The sequence below is a fragment of the Elgaria multicarinata genome, chromosome 16 (assembly GCF_023053635.1).
Source record: "Elgaria multicarinata webbii isolate HBS135686 ecotype San Diego chromosome 16, rElgMul1.1.pri, whole genome shotgun sequence".
In the NCBI taxonomy this organism is placed as follows: Eukaryota; Metazoa; Chordata; class Lepidosauria; order Squamata; family Anguidae; genus Elgaria; species Elgaria multicarinata.
Window position 1 is genome coordinate 30648808 of NC_086186.1, and position 22741 is coordinate 30671548.

Here is a 22741-nt window from a genome sequence, read left to right on the forward strand (position 1 = left end):
AGAGTATTGCGTCCAGTTCTGGGCTCCCCAATTCAAGAAGGATGCAGACAAGCTGGAGGGGGTTCAGAGGAGGGCAACCAGGATGATCAGGGGTCTGGAAACAAAGCCCTATAGGGAGAGACTGAAAGAACTGGGCATGTTTAGCCTGGGGAAGAGAAGATTGAGGGGAGACATGATAGCACTCTTCAAATACTTAAAAGGTTGTCACACAGAGGAGGGCCAGGATCTCTTCTCGATCCTCCCAGAGTGCAGGACACGGAATAATGGGCTCAAGTTAAAGGAAACCAGATTCCAGCTGGACATCAGGAAAAACTGTACGACAATGGAATCAGTTACCTAGGGAGGTTGTGGCCTCTCCCACACTAGAGGCCTTCAAGAGGCAGCTGGACAACCATCTGTCAGGGATGCTTCAGGGTGGATTCCTGCATTGAGCAGGGGGTTGGACTTGATGGCCTTGTAGGCCCCTTCCAACTCTGCTATTCTATGATTCTATGATGATGATGATGATGATGATGATGAAGAAGAAGAAGAAGAAGAAGAAGAAGAAGAAAAAGAAGAAGAAGAAGAAGAAGAAGAAGAAGAAGAAGAAGAAGAAGAAGAAGAAGAAGAAGAAGAAGACAAGCAAACGCAGGGACCAGTTCTTCACGCTCCCAAGTTCCCATAACAACCAGCTTGAATGGAAACCGTTCCAGGGGGAGGGGAGTCTGGCCAAGCTGGTTCCTCAGCAGAGCCATGACCAGATTCTGGTGCTGCAGCCCCAGGCCCATCATTTCCGGGGGATGGGGACTAGTTAGCCCAGATTCACCTAGAAAAGAGCAAGTCTCTAGCTCTTGTTGAACCTGAGACCTGAGACAGAATGTTCAGGCAGAACTCTGTCCAATCATTTTTTGAGGCAGAGGCAGCGGCAGCGGCCACCTTTCAAGGTGTTTAGCCCGCAAGGGGAGTCACAGCTGGCCATGGGGACGTGAGGAGTCTGCAGAAGAGGCTTCCTGGTTCATCTTGAACCCTTGGGTGGGCGGCTATTGGTCAACCCTTGTAGAATAGTGATTAGTGCCTGCAGAAAACAGTGGAGAAGTCCAGAATTTTGTGTCACTGTGACAGTAGCATATCCAACCCAAAAAAATAACTAGCAGGAACAACAGGAGTTCATGCTCTTTCTAGCTCAGGTCTTACCTTGTTCCATGCAAAATCACTGGTTGTCTTTTTTAATGCACTTTGAAATCCCCTTGCCAGGGATTATCGCTCCCGTTGTACGCAGTGTGTGTGTGTGCTGGTGTGGGGGCAGCACTGTGGCTGCACATGGGGCACTGAAGTCATCCATCGTTGCTATGCTCAGATTGCGGGGAGGGGGAGTAGCACAAGACCCTGCTTTGCAGCGCTGCCAGGTGCCGTCCATCTCACCTGCTGTTAATATCATAATGTACGGCCATTCATGTAGTAAAAACAAGTTTTGGTTTTGATGTGGTTCAAACAATAGCTTCCTCTGACTGTGTGGTGGGTTCAGCATTGGGGACAGAGTGGGAGGGGGGCACTCCTACCTGCCAACCCCGATCACAGCCTTGATCTAGCCCTGACCATCTTTCAGTCTGCTGCAGCCGGGCTGCATGGTTGCTGCTGGGTGACCGATGAGGGAAGGAGAAGTCTGATGGAGCTGGTGTCCAGCAGACCCGGTGGGCCGGCCCTCCAGAGCGGCCCCTCTCCTCTTCTGCCATCCTTCCAGTCAAATTTGCAGTCTCCCATGGCTGCTTTTCATTGAGAAACAAACACTGTCAGGGTTGCTGTGAGATGCTTGCAGAGATCCACCACTGTCCCCTCTGTTTTATGGCCAGTTCAGTTGTGTGAATTAGGCCATAGCGATCCCCTGGGGGATTTTGTTTTGCTTTCTTCCTTTTGAAAGCCTCTTTCTTCTTTCTTTCAGCACTGGTTGGAATTCACAAAGTCTGTTGTAAAGCAAATACGATGTAAGTATTGTATTATTAAGAATGCTGGGACAGTCTGACTTTCTGGAATTGAACCATGCCCTGATTTAGTGCAATAAGCAGGAGGAATGTGGTTCAGGTGTTCTGGATTCTGGGTCCCTTTGCTGACCCTGAATCTGCACTTCTCTGGACAGATCCTTGAACTTGCATATCTGGAATCCAAACGTCCTGGTATTCTCTGAGCATCTCCGTGTTTTAAAAGTTACTGAGCTTGCTTTTAAGTTACAGAATTTGGTTCTGCTGAGTAGTTAGTGGCAGGATTCTTCCCTCGTATCAGAGAAACAAGAGTGCTTTTCAAAAGCGTCATTACAATTAACTTGAAACAAAGCTGTCCCTTCCTGAGGACATCATCTAACTGGACAGAAGGTGAGCTCTTCCCACGGCAAGTATGGCCCGTGCTGTCTATATGGACAGAGACCAGCCCAGTACCAATAGCTTCGGCTCTGAGTTGAGCAATTCTGTTTCCTTAGTAGCTGTCCAAGAGCTTGAACTAATCTTTGCTTTTCACTTCCTTGCACTAGGACAAAGTCTAACTTTGCCAAATGGGATTTAGGCTGTGTTTGGGGGACAGAGATAGAATGGATACGCCCGCCTTGTCCCTGGATCTTACTTGAACCTGGCTGCTGTTGATTCCTCAACCGATCTGACTCTGTCCTTCTCTTCTGCAGCGCAGCCTCCGTTCACCATGTGCTTCAGGGTGAAATTCTACCCCACTGACCCTGCTGCTCTGAAAGAGGAAATCACCAGGTAAGGCTGGGCCCACCGCCTTCACTCTTGAGCCGTCCACAGAAGGGGACTTACCTTGATTGGGGGCTTGGGGGATCCGTGGACATTTTGTGAAAAGTTTGCTTTGCCCATCACTGCTATCCCAGAGTCTTCTGCTTCATGTGAGAGAATAACAGAGCAATGCACGTGCCAGAGAATCAATTTTCAAAACATGGAAAGAAACACGCACACCGTTGTGTGAGGCTTTGTATTCCAGCATCACTTCTTAAGGGGCTTTGATAGCAGCACGTCTGAACTCTTTGACTTCATTCTCTTCTCTTGGACCTCACAGTCTGTTAGCAGAACTGAGCTGCCTGCATTTAAAGCTCTTTTCCACATGACCCTTTCGCTTCTCTCATTTAATGGTGTCAGAACAGTTTCATGTGCCTCAAAGATTTCTCATAGCTCTTCTAGCTGAAATTCACTAGCTTGTATCTGTGATCCATAGGAGCAGTTATGCACAATTCCACAGGTGTAGTTTATTTATTTATTTATTTATAGTATTTTTATCCCGCCCTTTAGCCAAAAAGGCTCTCAAGGTGGCTTACAAAAATATTTCTTAAGATAGTCCCTGCCTACAGGCTTACAATCTAGTTTTCCCCACCATTGTGAAGCTGCAATGGGGAGGAATGCTGTTTCCATTGCGTATCTGTGTACTGTTCTGCCTGCACTGTGATGAAGGCTTAGCATTGTTTAGATGCTGGTGAGGCCTTTCCAGCAAGGACAGGTTTCAGGAACCTGAACAGATCAGCACCACTGGAAGCTCCAAGTGGAAGCCAGCTCCAAGTGGAGCATCATACAGGCTTGTCTGTATGATGCTCCAACAAGGAGCACACAAAGATTGAGGCTTAAATAAGAGTGTTGTAGAATTTAGGATAGTTTGCCCTACCTCCCTGCTGACTGAGGCTTGCTCTCAAAGGAGCCTGTCCTGTTTTAGCAATCTCAGGCTGCAATGACATTGGAGTAGCTGTGGCATGCTAATGTCCTCATGGCCCGAGTCCTCCGAGTCTGAGGATGGTAATGCAACCTCCTCTGGATGAAAGGGAGTTGTTCTTGGAGGTCTGTCTAGAGAAATGGGTCCTGGGTAGATGGATGCTTTGTGATGCCCTTCCATGGTCAAGTCCTCTTCAATTAACTCTGAAGCCTTTTTGCCTGAGAGGTCCTCTGAGGAAGTTTGGAGTCTTGGTCCAGGACAATCTGCCCGCCACAGAGCTGTTAATGTTGAGGATGATTCTTGGTATATTTTTGAGTCTTGAGGTCATCTTATTTAATTTTGTGTCAAATAAATATTCTTGTATCTCAGAATATAAGATGCAAACATTGCTGGAGGGTAGAAACATTGCCGGGCTATCCTGTTGAAACCCTGGTTGATCTGTGAAATGCAGAAATGTTGACCAAATTGCTCCTGAGCACCCTCTCCTGAGTAGAGTTTGTACTGCTCAATGGTATACCCCGGAATTGAGAGTGATGAAACAAAATATGAGGCAACTTGAGTAGAGATAGAGAAGAAGTCCTAGTGGATGCAATCAAACATTTATGTGTAAGGTACATTCAGGGTCAGTGAGGGTGGCAAAAAACCCAACATCATGCTGTGTCTATTGGATCCTCTCTCTGTATGATGACCTATGTCAGGAGATCACAGGGGGAGTCTGACCTTGTTGACTCTCCTTGATCTCTTGGCGGCATTCAATACCATCGACCATGGTATACTTCTGGGACAACTGAGTTAGGAGTGGGAGGTGCTCCTATTTGGAGGGTCGGGTCCAAAAGGTGGTGCTTGGGGAACATTGCTCTGCCCTGTGGATTCTCCAGTATGGGGTTTCACAGGATTCAGTATTGTCCTCCATGCTGTTCAATGTCTACATGAAACTATTGAGTGCAGTCATCCAAAGTTTTGGAGTGCAATGTCATCAGCTCTACTTCTCCTTTTCATCTTCATCAGGTGAGGCTGTAGATGTTCTATATTGTTGCCTGGCTGCGACAATGGCCTGGATGAGGGCTAATAAAATGAAGCTCAATCCAAACAAGACTGAGATGCTGTTAGTGGGTGGCTCCTCTAACTGGATGGAGGGTGCTCAACCTGTTCTGGATGGGGTTGCACTCCCCCTGAAGGAGCAGGTTCATAGCTTGGGAGTTCTTCTGGAACCACCTTTGTAGGGTGAAGATTTGAAAAGGAGGACAGGATTCCTGTATCAGTTAAATAGAAAAGGGAATTTCTCTACTTTTTGGTCACTCTAGCACAAAAGAAGGCAGGGCTCCTGCAGCTTTAATTGTTGTGATGAAGAGGGGATTTCACCAGGTGATGCATGCATACCAATGACACCTGCTGAAATTCCTGTTTCTATACAACTGTTAAATATACAGAAGCCCTGTCCTCCTTTCCATATGGTCACTCTACGATCTTTGTCACTTGAAGTCAAGTGGCCTCAGTGGTATGGGTGCTTTCCAGCAACTTTGGCTAGTGGCCCAGCCACTATCTATCTGAACAAGGATAACCTGCCTTCAGTTGATCAGATTCTATGATCAGATAGGGAGCACTATGGAAATCTTGTAATTAAATAAATAAATAAATAAATATGCTCTGGTAACTTTCAAGTTACATTACAACAATGTGCTCTATGAGTGGCTGAACATGGTTCAGAAGCTGCAGCTTGTGCAAAATGTGGTGGCAAGATTGATAATGAAGATCAAGGTCCAAACTTATAAGATTAACTCTGGCTCATTTGCATTGGCTGACTCTATTTATTTGTTTATAACGTTTGTATCCCGCCCTATATCATTAGGATCAAGACCTACATTCCAACCAAGATGACACTTGGTATCTTTACAGCAGAGATGGAGAATCTTCATCCTGTGGGCCAAATTTGGCCCATCAGGCCTTCCCATCAGGCCCACAAAGGCCTCTAGTGAGGCCCTCCCCATTCCTTAAGCCCCTCCCCCTCCCCCTCAGAGTGAGGAGCAAGGAGAGGGGCAGAAGAGCAACCCTGACTCAAGGAGTGTTCAGTTGTCTTCACTTGCACCTCTCCTTTCTTCTGTTGGAGAAGATGAGGACTAGGCAAGGTCAGCTCCTGACTATGGCCCCACCTCATGGAGCTTCTCTTCTGGGCTTTGCCTAACCCTCATGACAGGTGAAGTGGGGAAGGGGGCGAAGCATCTCCTGTCTGAGGCACCAGCTCAAGGAGTGCTCCTCAAGCCAGCAGCTCTGTTGGGAGCTGGATCAGGTGCTCTCCACCTGATCAGCACAGGACAGCTGAGGACTAGAGGAGCCCTGATTTTCATCCCTGGTGTGGTGCACTGGGCAGGGAGGTTAAATCTCACCAAAGTGGTCAGCAAAGTTAGTGAGTCCAGCTCTTTCCCACCTTGAAGAAAGCAGCTGCTGAGGAGTTCTGTTCAGTTCACAGCTTTTATTTATTTATTTATTTATTTATTTATTATTACATTACATTTTTACATTACATATTATTACATTACATTTTCCATGTGAGCCACTGGCTTGGGTGCAATTTGGTTGGTAGCAGCTGGGTTTTGGTACTCCCCTGAAGGCATGCAGAGCCCTGTTCTTCTCAGGATCTCAGGCTGACGTGTGCTCCTTAGAGCCACCTTATTTGATTTGCAAATTTTATGTTAAAGACTTGTTTCAGCAACTGCTGTGTTGCACATCCATCAGGCCTGAATTTAAATATGAAAAGGCCAATAACAGCTGTGCCTGTCATTAAGCTGGCCTATGATACGCTAATCTGGAATGCTCAGAGGGCCACCCTCCCTCTCGACAGCCATCAAAGATTATGCCAGGCGAATTGAAATCCCATCCAGACGTTGGCTCAGGGAGGCAAGGGGCCCCGGCCACTTAAGGTCACCGAGACGCATCTTTGCCATCTTGGAATTCTGGGGGGAGACTGAGCTGCTGAGGCGCTGGAGCCAGGCAGCCTTGCTGAGTTGGCCTCCAGGTAATGCGGCTGATGTGTCGCCTGCCCCGTTGCCCCCTCCTTGCCACTTGGCATATCTCCCTCGTGCAGGTGAGGAGGAATTGGATTATTTTTTCCATCCTTGAAACCCAGCAATTTCTTTTTCTTAAAGGCTGCAGATTTTAAAATGGGGGCAAATCTAATTTTAGCTCCCATATTTATAAGTTAATTTACGTCATGCCTCAACTCTTCTCAGCTGGAAAGTCAGAACGTGGAACAAATTAGGAAGTAGGAACCAACAGCCTGACTATTGCTGAGGAGTTTTCTTTCAGTTAAATGTTATGCCATTTCTCAATGGAATCAAAAGAAGCTCCCATAGTGCACGACTGAGGACAGAGCAATGATAAAGCTCCACGGTTTAAGCTGCAATTTAATTCATTCATTAAGGACACAACCCTATGCATGCTTAGAGAAAGAAAAAGTCCCACGACTCCCAATATCCCTCTATCCAGCCATGGTGGCTAGGGCATGCTGGGAATTGTAGGACTTCAGGCTGCCTAAACATACCTAGGATTGCATCCTAAGTAAGAACAGTGCTCTTCAGCTCCACTTCTGAAAAGCTCAGAAGGAAGAAGCTCCATGGAAAAATGGGTCTGAAAGGCGCTTCTGCGGCCTTGGCTATGGTACCTTGAGCAGTTGGGTTAGGCATTGAATTGCAAGAGAGTAGAACGCGAAGACCATCTCCATCAAACCCTGCATGCAAATAGTAGCTGCACAACGGCTGGTATCTGCAAATGGAGCACCTGGGAAAGTTTTTGCCATGGAGCATGTGCTCCTTGTTGAAGCTTCACGTGGAAGTTATTTTGGCCTGAATGGAATGAAAGGCACTAATTCCCTGTTCGCTATGATTCTCTCGTCAGGTATCTCGTCTTCTTGCAGATCAAAAGAGATCTCTATCATGGCCGCCTCCTGTGCAAGACGTCAGATGCTGCTCTGTTAGCTGCCTATATCCTTCAAGGTAATGCTTCTTGACAAGATAAATTTGCTTTTCATGGTAAGTACTGATTACATAATTTCGCTTGCAGCAAAACCCTGCAGCAGGCACAGAAGAAATGTCAACCTGATGCGTCTTGGGCCCTGGCATTCCGAGCAGGAATTAGAACTGGCTGTGTGGACACGGCCTTTCTGCCACTTGGTCATACTGCAGCTGTAACGGAGGCCAAATAAATGGTCTTTTGGTTACCAACATAAACTGGTTGCTGCCCTTCATCATTTCGCAGTTGTTAATCTGCAGGACCAGAATGGAAAGGCTTGAGTTGAGTCCCGGGATCATGAGCAGCATAACTAGGGAAGTCTCTGCCCTGGGGCGGTGCTGCCAGTCAGGCTATTTAGTAATAGCTGGATAGATGGGCCACAGGTTTGACTTGCCCTGTATACCAAAGAAAGTCCTTGTGTGCACGTTACAACCTGTCAAATCATTGTTGCTGATCTCTCTCTCTGTGTCTCTCCCTCTCCCTCCCCCTCCCCCACCTTTCCTTCCTTCAGCTGAGATTGGTGACTACGACCCTGGAAAGCACCCTGAGGGTTATAGCTCCAAATTCCAGTTTTTCCCAAAGCATTCAGAAAAGCTGGAAAGGAAAATTGCAGAGATCCACAAGATTGAGCTCAGGTGACTCCCTCCTTTGTGCTCAGACTCGCCCTTGGATGGAGGGGCTTTGATAGCGAGCCACACCATGGAAATTCATGGCAAAATAAACTCAGCCTGCTGGGGAAAAGACCCAAAACAGAGTCCAGCTGCAAAGTCTCCTTAATCCAGATCAGTGAACCAGCTGCTTGCTGGGATTTGAAAGGGAGAAATCATGAGCTTGGAATAATTAAAAAAGGGTCAGGGTTTTTTTTAGGTATCAGTCCAGCGTCCTTTGGAGGATGTGGACCCCTTCTCCTTAACCTGGAGTCCCTCATAAACTGGATAAGAGTCTAGGTACTCCAGCTTTACCACTGGAACTAAATTCACCATAAGGCATGCTATGAATCAGCTGTCTGACACTATCTGCTGGGTAATTGAGCAGCAAGGTCTCATATATATCATGAAGAGTAATGGTTTTAGTTGAGAGATATAACTGGGATCCTGACTATGACTGCCGGCATCCAGTTTTTAACGCACCAACTCCTCAAAGGGTGATCTGTCACGCCGTGCCCCCTGTGTCATCTCAACTTCACCTGAGACACCCACAAGCTACCTGACAGGACTGCCTACGCCACTAGCACCCAGGACCACTTCAGTCCCCCCTGTGCTCATGACGTGTGTGAGGCTTGGGCCTACTGCTGTTGCTCCTGTCTCGCCGTTATTCTTCAGGCCCCACAGCTCCACAGCCCAGCAACCTAGCCCTCGGGTTCCCATTCTGATGCCACTATTTGTTGTTTACTCCTCAGACACCTCCACAGACCACACCAGTTGTTTGTAAATATAATTGGAATTTATTAACTCAAGTAAATGGGTGGTCAAGCTTAATGGTTTCCTCAGTTCAAATGCATATGGTTACAAGGTTCAACACATATTGGTTTCAGTCACTTCTTTATTACTAGGTTCCACTATATAGTCCTAAGACCCTCTACTTCTCTCTACCTCACAGAATTCTAACCTACACACTGTATCTCTCTCTCTTCACAGACCATCTCATAACTCTCACACTCTACAGCTGTGTTTCCCAATTAGCTAAGTACTGCGGACCCCTTGTTTTTCAAATGCCAAGCCATGGACCCCCTACTTTTGAAAAAATTGTTATCTCTATGGTAGTTACCTGTGCAAAGCAATTTTTTTTAGAAAATAAGGGGTAGCCCCTAATAAGCAAAGGATTTTAGGTATACTAAAAATCAGACCATCAAATTTGTGATATTTGTGATATTATCATGCAAAAATGACGATGATTTAGTTAGGAATATAAAGACAAATTTAATTTTACTAATGTCTAGTTTACAATTGAATGAATTATGACATATCTAGCAGCTACTCAACCTAAATGTGATGGGAGAAATCATGCCTCTTTCTGTCCTGAACAATCCCTTCCACATCCGGTTCAATATTTCCTACTTTTAATCTCAAACCTGGATCAACATCGAGCCGATTTCTAAGCTTGTTCTTCACATAACAAAATGTCAAAAATGTTTGTTCACAAAGATATGTGGAACAAAAGGGAACTAGATGTTTCAAAGCTTTTTTACCCACGTAACTTCTTATAATCAGGAAAAACCTTCACCCAGAATTGGTCCAGTCTATATTCTTTGAAAAATGATTTCAATGAACCATCACAAGTGCATCTTGCTCTTCCTCAGATAGAGTCGTTAGTTGTACATCACCACATTCAAAAGGATTCCTTATCCATGAGTTTTCAGGATTAGGTGCAGGGAAGTAATCTCTGAAGCTAGTTTCAGGTGCTCAGTGATGTTATATTTTACTTCTGGTAGGAATTCATTGTCAGTGGACTCCAGAAGGGAATGGTGAATATGTGAATGGTGCCATGGACTCCCTGGGTGGGTTACGTGGACCACCAATTGGGAACCACTGCTCTAAAAACTCATACCACTCCCCTCCTCTTACTCACTTAACTATATATAGATACATTTCTCCAGCTCCTCCTACTCTTACTCAGCCAATCTGCACTCCCCTTCAACCACCCAATCAACATGCAGGCATTCAACCCCCCTCTACTAATTGTACGTACCTTGAGGCCTACTGATTTCCTGAACCTTATACATATAAACAATACTTTGTATATATATTTACATTTGCATCATATAAGGAAGCTGAACATCACATGATCATATTCTTAATTTATCTGAAAGGGCAAGGCATTAATGTGCATAGAATCACAGAATAGTAGAGTTGGAAGGGGCCTATCAGGCCATCGAGTCCAACCTCCTTCTCAATGCAGGAATCCACCTTAAAGCATCCCTGACAGATGGTTGTCCAGCTGCCTCTTGAAGGCCTCTAGTGTAGGAGAGCCAACAATCTCCCTTGGCAACTGGTTCCATTGCTCTAATAGTCAGGAAGATTTTCCTGATGTCAAGATGGAATCTGACTTCCTGTAACCTGAGCCCATTAGTCCGTGTTCTGCACTCCAGGATGATCGAGAAGAGATCCTGGCTGTCCTCTGTGTGACAACCTTTCAAATATTTGAAGAGTGCTATCATATCTCCCCTCACCTTTCTCTTCTTAAGGCTAAACATGTCCAGTTCTTTCAGTCTCTCCTCATAGGGCTTTGTTTCCAGACCTCTGATCATCCTGGTCGTCCTCCTCTGAACAAGCTCCAGCTTGTCTGCATCCTTCTTGAAATGTGTTGCCCAGAACTGGACACAATACTCAAGATGAGGCCTAACCAGTGCCGAATGATTTGGAAGCTATATTTCTATTAATGCAGCCCAAAATAGCATTTGCTTTTTTTTACAGCCACATCACACTGTTGGCTCATATTCAGCTTGTGATCTACAACAGTTCCAAGATCGCTTGAAGTATTGCTGAGCCAAGTATCCCCCATCTTGCAACTGTATGTTTGGTTTCTTTTTCCTAGTTGTAGAACTTGGCATTTATCCCTATGAAATTTCATTCAGCCCAGCACGCCAGCCTATCAAGATCACTTTGAAGTTTGTTTCTGTCTTCCAGGGTATTGGCTATCCCACCCAATTTTGTGTCATCTGCAAATCTGATAAGCGTTCCCTGCACCTGCTCATCCAAATCATTAATAAAAATGTTGAAGAGCACTGGGCCCAGGACTGAGCCCTGTGGTACCCCACTTGTTACCCCCCACCAGTTTGAGAAGGTACCGTTGATAAGCACTCTTTGAGTCCGATTCTGTAGCCAACTGTGTATCCACCTAATAGTTGTTCCATCTAGCCCACTTTTATCTAGTTTGTTAATCAGAATATCATGGGGCTTTGCTGAAGTCAAGATATATTATGTCCACAGCATTCCCACAGTCCACAAGGGAGGTTACCCAATTAAAAAATGAGATCAAATTAGTCTGACAGGATTTGTTCTTGACAAATCCATGTTGGCTTCTAGTAATCACTTCATTGTTTTCAAGATGTTTACAGATTGACTTCTTTATAATGTGCTCCAAAATTTTCCCCGGGATTGATGTCAGACTGACTGGTCTGTAGTTCCCAGGTTCCTCCTTTTGGGTACATGATAGCACTCTTCAAATACTTGAAAAGTTGTCACACAGAGGTGGGCCAGGATCTCTTCTCCATCATCCCAGAGTGTAGGACACAGAATCATGGGTTCAAGTTACAGGAAGCCAGATTCATCCTTGTTGCCCTCCTCTGAACACACTCCAGCTTGTCTGCGTCCTTCTTGAAGTGTGGTGCCCAGAACTGGATGCAATACTCAAGTGAGACCTAACCAGTGCTGAATAGAGGGGAACCAGTACCTCGCGTGATTTGGAAGCCAGATTCCAGCTGGTCATCAGGAAAAACTTCCTGACTGTTAGAGCAGTAGGACAATGGAACCAATGACCTGGGGAGGTTGTGGGCTCTCCCACACTAGTGGCCTTCAAGAGGCAGCTGAACAACCATCTGTCAAGGATTTTACCCTACCCTGTGCCTGTTTGGTGCATTCTCTTCCCCTCCTTATTGTTTTATTATGATTTTATTAGAATGTAAGCCTATGCGGCAGGGTCTTGCTATTTACTGTTTTACTCTGTACAGCACCATGTACATTGATGGTGCTATATAAATAAATAAATAAATAAATAAATAAATAAATAAATAATAATCAAGGCTGCTTTAGGGTGAATTCCTGCATTGAGCAGTGAGTTGGACTCGATGGCCTCAGAGGCCCCTTCCAACTCTACTATCCTATGATTTGAAGATGGGTTCTTAAATGGTTGAACATACAGTGACATTCAGTGTGACAATGGATAGATCAGAGCAGGAAGCTTGTTTAAATTTGATAAGAGTCTTCCTCTGTGAGACTCTTATCAAATGGTGAAGCTGGGAGGACCAGGTGACCATCTTGAAGCTCTGTGGCTCATCCTTGCAAACAGCACACTCCCTCCAATAGGTCCCTCCATCTTGTCCGCGTCTGCTGGGAAAGCCTCACTCTGCATTCTGCAGCCCTAATGCAGCGAGATCGGAACAAGTGCTGGGCCTCTGGCTTTATGGCACTTCTAAGCTAACAATTTTATTTGAAATGGCTTTTGCTGGTTGATTCTAATGGTGCTAGTATGTTTTAAAAACCATTTTGTATGATGGTATTAGAAGATTGAACATCATATGGTTGGAAAGACATCTAAGAAGTTTCATAAATACATTTTAATAACCCTTCAGGCTCTTCAGGCCATTAATTAATTAATTAATTATAATATTTCTAAACTGCTCTTCAACCTTTCAGCTACCAGAGCACTGTACAAAAGCATGAGTAAATCAGCCATACAAAATTAAAATAAACAATAATGGCCAAAATTAGTCATACAAAACACGATACATAATGAAAGAATATGTTCACCATAATGCCACAAGTGAAGAAAAGCAGCTAAACCCAGCAAACTAATGGGAAAGTCTGACAGTGCCATCAGAGAGTTGTAACTCTCTTACGCACTACTTCAGAATTGCAGGGTGACCAGGGGCGATGTGCTGGGTACACACTGCTCCCCAAAGAAAGCCGAAGGACAGCGGTAAACCATGGGCAGAAATCCAGAGGAGGAGCCACACTGTGGCCCAGGACTGCTTAGAGCTACACCACATTATTTTTTCTTTATGCATACTTCCTATAACAGCCACATGACAGGCAGAAATTCAACAGGCACGGTACATCTGTGGCGGGAACAAGTGGAGATGGTTTTGTAAGCTCTTGGTCTATATTGCTTCCTCTTAGAAATTAGTACCCCTGAACTGTTAATGAGAATTGGGAATGTGTTGATTCCAACCGATATTTTTCTCCATTTTTTTCTCTTCCAGTGGTCAGACACCAGCTACTTCAGAATTAAACTTTTTAAGGAAAGCTCAGACCTTGGAGACGTATGGGGTTGACCCACATCCATGCAAGGTACACAGCAGTGCTCCCCACTGAATCTCTTTCTTAGGTCTTTAAGTCTTCAGTCAATTTCTTTTTCATTTTTAGTATAGCCATTAATAAGACACAATCAATTTCATGTGGAGCTGGGTTGGGGTTTTTTTGGAGAGAACCATGCTTTGCAAGCCAGTCGTAGAAATAGGTTGTTCTAGCACTTGGCAGTTGGGAGTGCAGTCCAGTAGCAAAGCAAAGCAATCACAACATGTTGGCTCTGCCCATCTTTCTCTGAGTGGGGTGGTGCTACTCCCGTGGTGGGCATGGAACTCTTTAATGCAGCTGGGATGAGTTGAACAAAACTAGGTTCAATGCCTGTTTCTCAGACCTTCTGTGGGTGTGGCTGGCTGTTTCTCCGGGTGGCATACTGTAGACTGCTCTCAGCTAAGCAGAGGCTTTCCATCACATGAGAGATGCAGCCTTGGGAATCTCTGTAGGGCAGCCTGTGACATCCTCCATGCAGTTACAATCCCAGGACCAGTGGGCTCATGGGTCCATGCGTTATTCATTTGAATGTTTGTTTTACGGCCTCATTAACTGAAGCAACAAGAGAAGCATTGAGCTGAAGGTGACGCTGCTGGGCCTCTTACGCTATGGCCCAGGCTGGCCTCCTCTTGCTTCCAGAAGCAGTACTGGCAATTCTAAGGGATCGGGGAGGGTGTGTGTCCTGTCCCACTTTTGAAATGGCGAAGGAGACTCACACACGCGCACACGCACACTTTGCATCCAGTTCTGGGTGGATTTGAGCCGGGCAGTTACAGGCCAGCTGGCTCATCTCCCACCAGGCTGTCAGATCATCCACAAAGCGCAGCCAAAATGATGAAGAAATTTCACCAGGTTCTCCATATATACAAATGAGATCTGCTGAAATTCCCTTTTCTATGCAACTGTTAAAGATACAGGAGCCCTGTCCTCCTTTTCATAGGGTCACCCTAGATAAAGACAAAACAATGAACCAGGCAATTTCAACACCAACCAAGATAAATGTACCTTCAGAGATGACCAAATAAAAAGTGCAAGGCAGGCGATGCCAGATGCCTCCCTTCAGGCAGGGAACTTCACAACACAGGCCCAGCCCAGAGAAGTCACTCTCCATGTTTCTGTCAAATGTGCACCTTGCCAAGTGATCTGAGAAGACAGGAAGGTTTAAGGTATTCTTGTCCCAAGCTCTTTTATGACTTCCCAGCACTTTGGAGTAAACGCAGAAATGGATTGGTAGCCAGTGCAGCCAGAGCAATAGAGAAATCATCTGCTCCAAAGCACAAGCCCTGGTCAAATCTTTGCAGCAGCTTCTTGAATCACTTCTAGCCAATTCCCAAGGCCTTTTCAAGGACAGACCCATCTAGAGTGTGTTACAGTAGTCTAAATGAGAGGAAACCAAGGCCCGTGTCATCTTCCTTCTCTGGAAATGGATGCCGTTGGCACGCCAGTTTAAGCCCAGCAAAGGCATACCTGGCTATAGCCATCAGCTGCACATCCAGCAGCAAAGCTGAGCCAAGGAGTACGGTTCACCTGCAAGGAGTTCAACCCCTCTGACACAGGCCCCACCCCTGTCGGCAGTCTTACTGACCAGAACCCTGTTCTGTCTAGATGAAGCTTCCATGTGTTTGCCCACATCCACTCCTTCACGGATTCCAAGCAGCAGTTCCGGGCCTCCACAATCTCCCTGGAATCCAATGGAAAGAAGCTTGGCAGCATCTGCATGTTGAAGGCCCAGAAGCTCAGATCCCACGATAACCTTCTCCAGTGGTTCCATGTAGAGCAGTGGTTCCCAGCCTTGGTTCCCTGTTTGTTGTGGGACTACAGCTTTCATCACCCTTGAGCATTGGCTGTGCTGGCTGAGGATGATGGGTGTTGGGTCCCCAGAAGCTGGACTACATGGGTGGGTGGGTGGGTGGGAAATCACTGTATCGGATGTTAAACAGCAGAGGGGAGGGGTGGGCAACTGATGGCCCCCACTGCACCACTGGTAAGGGGGAAATAGGGACAGGGGTAGCAGCACAACGGGGTGACTGCCGATGCACTGGCACGAAGCGCACTGTCGGAGGGCAGGGGGTATACGACGAGGCCCGTTGGGCTGGCAGCCAGCTGGGACGTTCCGTTGAACAAATCCCGGGGCGGCCAAGGCCCTGCGGCTCCCTGCCATACTTCCCTTGGCAGCCGCAGGTACCACCCGCTCTCCGGTGTGCCTGGGAGGAGGCTCCTGCCTGCCTTCCCTCATGGGACGTCCTCACCTAGACTGGAAACTGGGACCTCCTCCCTGCGGGACCGGAGCTGTTGCCCAGGACTACTAGAGCTCGTGCAACCCATGTGGTCCTGGCGTCTAGGAGAGGCTGTGTTGGCTGGCACTTGTCTAGGGCCCCAAGGCGGCTCCGCTAAGCGTGTGTGCAGGATGCTGCTCTGTGTGTGTGTGTAATGTACGCTTGAGGCCCGGCAGCACGCTCTCGTTTGCCTAGGGCAGGGGCTGGCTGTCTTCCCCTGCTGAGGCCCAGTTGCCCACCGCCTGTTTCCCGTTGGACGTGGCACCTGGGAGAGGCCCTTGTGGCCCATCCTGGCTCTTGCCTTTTCCTGCTTGCACTAGATGTGTGTAGAAGAGGACTGAAACCCCAAAATACAAATAAAACAAATCCAGTCATAAAAACACAATGGGAGTTATCCAGATTAAGTCATGTTCAGAGTAGACCCATTGGAATCAATGGGACTTAATTGATTTCAGTGGGTCCACTCTAAACACGTTCAAGCCTGGATCCAACCCAGTCACTGAAAGGCAACAAGATCTTAAAAGCCAGATAGGAACAATAAACAAGACTAAAATGATGGTTTACTAGATTCAATTAGGGAAGCCACTAATTTCAGCCTCAGCACAAAGGCTTTCTTTACAGGAGTGCCAAGGATTATTGAGGTAATATTTCTGAAGGGATTTGCACACTCTGAAGCGTAATTTGTATGTCCATGGGAAATGTGATGTACTAAGTATTACATAGCCATCAATGTTACCTGGTCTTGTCTTTACGGATAGGATGGCGTATAGCTGTTTTGAATATATAATGGCGGGCTGTTCAACTGTTCAAAAAGTATGCCACCTTGCATACCTGTATGCAGAGCACAGGCCTTGTACGCAGAACATCCCAAGCTCAAGGACCAGGTAGCGGCTGAGGGGAAAAGGCCTCTTTCTGTGTGAGAGCCACGGCCGAGCAGACAAGCCAAGCTGACCTGGCACAAGGGGGGCAGCTCCTACGAAGGCACCATTGGACAAATCCATCTCTGAAATAAGGACCCACCTACAAGCAGAGAGGGCATTCAATGTCCAGAGCTGCTTTTTGATGAGGAGGAGGTTAGGGACTCACCCCATGCTTCATGTAGAGAAGACATATCTGCTTTTGCATCCCATTCAGATCTCTGATAACAAAGGACATCGCTAAAACTAAGGCTGAAGTCCAGCTGTTTAGCCTCTAGTGAAATATAGAGAATTGAGGTTGTCTTGTAAACGTTGCTCCATTTGATGAGAAGCTTTACCTGTGTTGCAGGATGTGTCTGGAAATGCGGCCTTTCTGGCGTTCACTCCCTTTGGCTTTGTTGTCCTGCAGGGAAACAAGCGAGTCCACTTCATTAAATGGTGAGTTCTCTGCGGAACAATTCGGTGCTTCTGCAGTTGCATATTGTGGGGACTTTCCCAAACATGGTTATGTCGATGTATTGCCCCTAACGCCCCCTCTGGTGCAGGATGGAGATCCACAGACCTCCATTGCTTGGCTTGGTAGCTCTGCCTCCCTCTGCTCTGCCCCATTGGTGGTCGCTGACTCCAGGCCTTCACAACAGACTGATGAGCTTGGACTGGCTTTCCTTCTGTCCTGGGGCGGGGCGGTGGAGGAGGAGCAGCGTTTACGTTCCTGCATCCCCCTCTCATCGGGTTCAGACTTGATCATTTCTCTCTCAGCCCGCAATCAGATTCCACAGCCTTTCTTCACTCGCCTCTCCCTGGAGTAAGCAGGACTTTCTGAGCTAGCTGGAACTGCACTCTCCTTTCATCTCATTGTTCACCAAAACAAGCACCATTCCTGGGACTGCAACAGGGGACTTTAAACTGTGAGTTAGGAGAGGATCCGGTGTCCCCAAAGCACGTGTTGGAGGAGCAGACATCAGTTTGGGGTCTGCATGGAGCGCATGGTCTTTGGAAAGGTGCACAAATACTTAGCAAGGCAATATGCTGCTCTTTGCTGGACTTCCAGTTGTGCTGGTGCTAAATAATGCACCACACTTGGAAGGCAGGAAGCTGCCATTGCAGGGGGGTGGGAGGGGGGGTGGGTTCTGGCATACATGGGTGCCTTAAATGCATGGGTAGCTGGAGCCTTCAATTTAGTTTAGTTTATTTTGAGGTTGATCCTAACCTGCTCCCATAGCTCCTGTTGTTTGTAGTAAATATTTTAAGAACCCTGATTCGTTTGGGAAGCTCCTTGCCTTCCTGTTCCACAGCTGTTCTGTCCTTTTGCACTTATATAACATCATACATACGTTGCTCTCTCTGAACACGTCGGTAGTCAAGAGCAAATGGGCAAACTAATTTGGATACGAGATTACATGGCAGTCCAGCTTTTGCTGTGAGACCTGAGATGTAAAGAACTTTATTAAATTCACAAATTTATTTCATTCATGGCACAGTAGATCTAGTGTATTTTCAGGGTTTGACTTTGCGAAACTTAGGAATGGAGAAAACCAGGCTGCACATCTGTAAGTGGTGTTTGAGCGGGCAGGTTGTGCAGCCACATCTCTGGGTTCTGCATCTGCAGGGCGAATCCTCAGGGAACCGCCTAGCGCTCTAGAACAGGGAGTTGGCGCTCCCAGCCCCTCCCCTGCGCAGAGGAGAACCTCCGTGCACTTCAAGGGGCAGGGTGAGCACAGCTCACTCTGTTTCTTTGCAAGGCATCTGCCTGAAAGGGAGAAGCAGCTGTAGCACGGAAGGAGGGTGGTTGTTTGTGTGCAGATGAACACATGACGCGCTTTAGCTTTAGGTAAACCAACGGTTTTAATTATTTTGTGAACTTTGTCCGGTCTCACATTTAGGTGACTCATAAGCTGACATACCTGGAGGACTTTATTAAGTGTCCTCAGGCAAAGAGGCTGTGGAGGACTACCATCCTAAAGGCTGCACTTCATCTTGAGGGATATGCCCTGGTAACTTCCATACTTGATTACTGAAATGCATTATGTCAGGAACTGCCGTTGAACCCTGTACAGAAACTTCAGTTATTTTAAAATGCAGCCACTAGGCTGCTAAGCGGCCGTAGGGGACACATCATGACACCTCTAAAACAGCTTCCGGTCCATTTGCATTGGAGGCTGCTACCATGGTTTTTGTTGGTGTTTTATTTCATTGATTTATTCTATTGCTAAATTGCCTTTTAATTTTTTGTATTTGTATTGAAGGTGCAGGAAATAAATGCTTAAATAAAACAAAAGTAGATCATGTGGTAGCTTTATCCAAGTGTGAAATCAAGAGCTCTCTGAAAAATGCAGATGCATGTCTCTGTGAGTCATGCCCGTCATTAGGCTCTGCATAAGAAACGGAGGACAGTGCAGCCATGTCCGGGGAGACGGCCAAGGCCCTAAAACATCTGGAATATGATGGGCCCATTCCCTGCTGCCCTTAGGGTACAGCACTTCTTTGTTGAAATAAAAATCAGAGACCACATTTGGGAAAAGGCAAGCTCTGGCTGCAACAAGGAAAGGAAGATGGTGACAAAAGGCCCAACAAGTGTAATTACAACGAAAAGAAGCCATTTTGAAAGAGCCGAGATGCAAATCACACGAGGTCAGAGGCTCAAATGTTTTCCTCGTAACATGTGACAACATCAAAGAGAGGCTTCCCACTGGAGGTGGCTGCATCACAGCTGGCTTGGCCACCAGAGCCCTCTGAGGATGCAGTGGGTCGGCCAAGGGGTGTTGTGTGCAAGGCCCTGGGAATGAGAGGACGTGGCGTGACTCTGTCCACTCTTCCAATGAAAGCATCTGCTCAAGAGTAGGGGTCTTGCTTTCCTGTCCTTGCACTTCATGGGAAGACATATGATGGGGTAACCTCATAGGTGAAGAACATGGGCTACAGATTGTGGGTTCATGGCCACTTAATTGGAGCAGTTCAAGGGGTCTGCATTGAAGTTGCTGAGGCCGCCTAACTTGAATGGCCAAGAGTGTAGGCGTCGGTGCCAAAGGCCCATTGTGGACCCTGAAAGTGTTTGAGGTGCTTTGCTTATTGGTATGCTATGTGGCCGGTAGCATGGTAGTTTATTAAAATGTGGTAGTTATGTAGACCTTGGTGATATGGATCACTTTGCCATGGACAAGAAGAAGGAAGCATCTGGAGCAGATTTATGCCTGGTCTTGAGAATGTACACAGGGAGACATTTTTCTCCCTCTCCCATAATACTAGAACCCAGTGGGGTCATCACTCCATGGAGCTGATTGATGGGAGATTCAGGACAAATAAAAGGAAGGACTTCTTCACACAGTGCATAGGCTCTGGGCCTGGATGGTCAAATCTGGTTTGGTTTCTCCCCCATTAGATTTTTTAAAATCTCAAGTTCTTTTTGTCATGAATATGGAGAACCTTACAAATTTTGGTATTTATTTTTTTATCAGAACAGAGCTGAAACAAAATCCTCACCTAGTTCTGATGATCTTGCCACCAGCAAAATGGGAGGGATTAGAATAAATCTTGTTTGTCAGTCCCTATGTGGATGAAAGACCATGGAAAGCTGACAACCCCAACAAAGGGTATATGAAAATGATTTCTTGAATGGCTGCTGAGCTGAAAGAGAGAGCAAAGAAAGCCAAGGTTGATACCAGGGAGAAGGTGGAAGACTGAGTTGTCCACAGCCTGACTCACAGAGATCAAGCGGCAGGTTTAGCTTTCTTAACCTTTCCTAAGGTGTATGAATAATGGGGGTGGGAAACACACCTCCCTAATCAAATGAAACATGGGATCATTCGGTTTAGGAGACTGCTGTGGTATCTGCAGGCCTCGAAGCTAAGCCATGCTCCAAACATGACTAGTTTTCGCTAGGTTAACATCCCCAGCCATACAAGCAAGAGGCAAAGGCAGAGCGTTCTGATCTGGATTTCAAATCCGGACTGAAGATGAATGGTCGGCCCTCTCCACTGGGTTAGAAAGTAGGAGTTTGTTCTGAGGCTCCAGAGTTGACTGAGATAGTACAGCAACCAAGACTCGATGGAGCAGTTGTGAAAGTGGACATTACTGATGGGAGTGCAGCAGCAGCTGCAAAGTCTGAGGGTGGTACTGATACGTCAGTAGCAATTAGTTGCAATGCAATCGCTGACGTCACAGCCAATACTGGTATTGGTAGCACCATACCGGAAGCTGGATTTGCCATAGTTTCAAGCCCTGAGAAGACTGACTAACTTGCGTCTCAAGATTTGATTGTCAGGAAGCAATTGTTGCTGCTGACTGGCATCAGCCATGTTTGTAAGAGCTTCCAGGAGAAGGACCAAGCTGAGCATGATATAGCCCCCATCTATACGACAGCGGGATTGCTCCTCATTAAATATGAACCCGAATTTTCACTGATTTGAAACAAAGTAAAGAGCATTGCACTGCAGCAGCAACAGCGATTTATTTCTTGAATTTTTTTTATAGTGCAGATATAAATGCTACGGAGTAGAGATGATGGAAGTGACACATTTTATATGTGGAGCTCCGCAGATTCATATAACAAACAAACCGGGAGCAGGAGGGTGGGAGGAACAAGGCAGCAGAATCAGAGACGTCAAAACTAAAAACGGCGCAAAGGAACGAGGCAGCTGATAGGTGGGAAATCGGGAAATTGGCCAATCATGTTGTCTTACCCTCAAAGCTCTGCCCACAGGTCAAAATTTATTTATTTATTTATTAAATGTATATACCGCCCCATAGTCGAAGCTCTCTGGGCGGTTTACAAAAGTTAAATGCGATTTAACTCCCCCAAAGTCACATAACCATAACATGGTGTGAACTTGGATGTGTCGTAGTAAAAGTCGTAGTAAAATCAAAAAGTCGTAGTAAATCACAAATGCGAATGTGCGCATTATCGCATAAAAAACCCAGCGCTACAGCGAATGGACAGCTGCGTCATGTGTCCTGAAATGCAAATATATGCATATAAATCAGGGTAAACAAGCCATATAGAGAAGCCCCTGATTGGCAGTCAGAACTGTCATGTGGAGGGCATGGCTCCTTCAAGAAGGTGGGGGATCTTAGCAAGGAGACTGGGAAATGTAGCAAGAGAAGGAATATCTGTCTCAGTCAGGTTCATGTGGATTATTATAGTCCCAGTACTGGACACTGTGGTGCCATCTGGGACTGGAGGGGTGTTGGGACTAGTTGTGAAGAGTTAGGAATGGCATTCTTCCCAGAAGAGACAGGTGTTGAACCTTACTTCAAAAGTGGCGATGGGATTGCATCTGAGGACAGCAAGGCAGCTTAGGGCTGCAGGACAGGCTGCACAGCGTTGTCCTCTAACACTTCACTGCTGCCCCATGGCACCTGCCAGCTGCCTCATTCTGCCTAATGGTGGGGCCAGCTCTGCTGGCAATCAGCTGTGACGATGGGAGTTAACAGAAGAGGTGGAAACATTCCTTAGTGCTTGAAGACTGGGACTCCATGGGCTGAGATTCCAATGTCACTACCCAAAGCAAAGCCAAGAATCTATAAGAACTATAATGGGATGCTTGCTTTGTAAATTTGTGGCACAAGCACATACCTGATGCTCAATTCCCAAATAGATCATGTGGGGGAAACAGTAGTTACTCAATAATAAAATACATTGGGCAAACTTAAACCACTGAAAAGAAAATGAAATCTCTGTAGCTAACAAGAGATGAGCAGTGAGGAGAAGAAAAATCCCGTCTCAAGCGGTTCTCAGAGCTGCTGCTGTCATGACAGTTAGAAGGGAGCTGAGCAGGAAGGTGCTTCCCTTGTCTGCCAAACCAGGCCGAGGCTTTCTCGAGGGAAGCCTCTGGCCTGGCTAGAGCTCTAGAAG

General features: G+C 46.5%; 1 protein-coding gene across 2 annotated transcripts in view; it reads left to right on the forward strand.

The window, feature by feature from the left end:
* FRMD5 (FERM domain containing 5) overlaps window positions 1-22741 on the forward strand; it is a 120399-nt gene that overhangs the window by 80745 nt on the left and 16913 nt on the right. For both annotated transcript variants that reach the window (XM_063142758.1, XM_063142759.1), the window contains exons 3-8: window positions 1919-1961; window positions 2648-2726; window positions 7570-7667; window positions 8195-8318; window positions 13604-13691; window positions 17240-17328. In XM_063142758.1, coding sequence (XP_062998828.1) covers window positions 1919-1961; window positions 2648-2726; window positions 7570-7667; window positions 8195-8318; window positions 13604-13691; window positions 17240-17328 — 521 coding nt within the window. The remainder of the gene's footprint in view (window positions 1-1918; window positions 1962-2647; window positions 2727-7569; window positions 7668-8194; window positions 8319-13603; window positions 13692-17239; window positions 17329-22741) is intronic.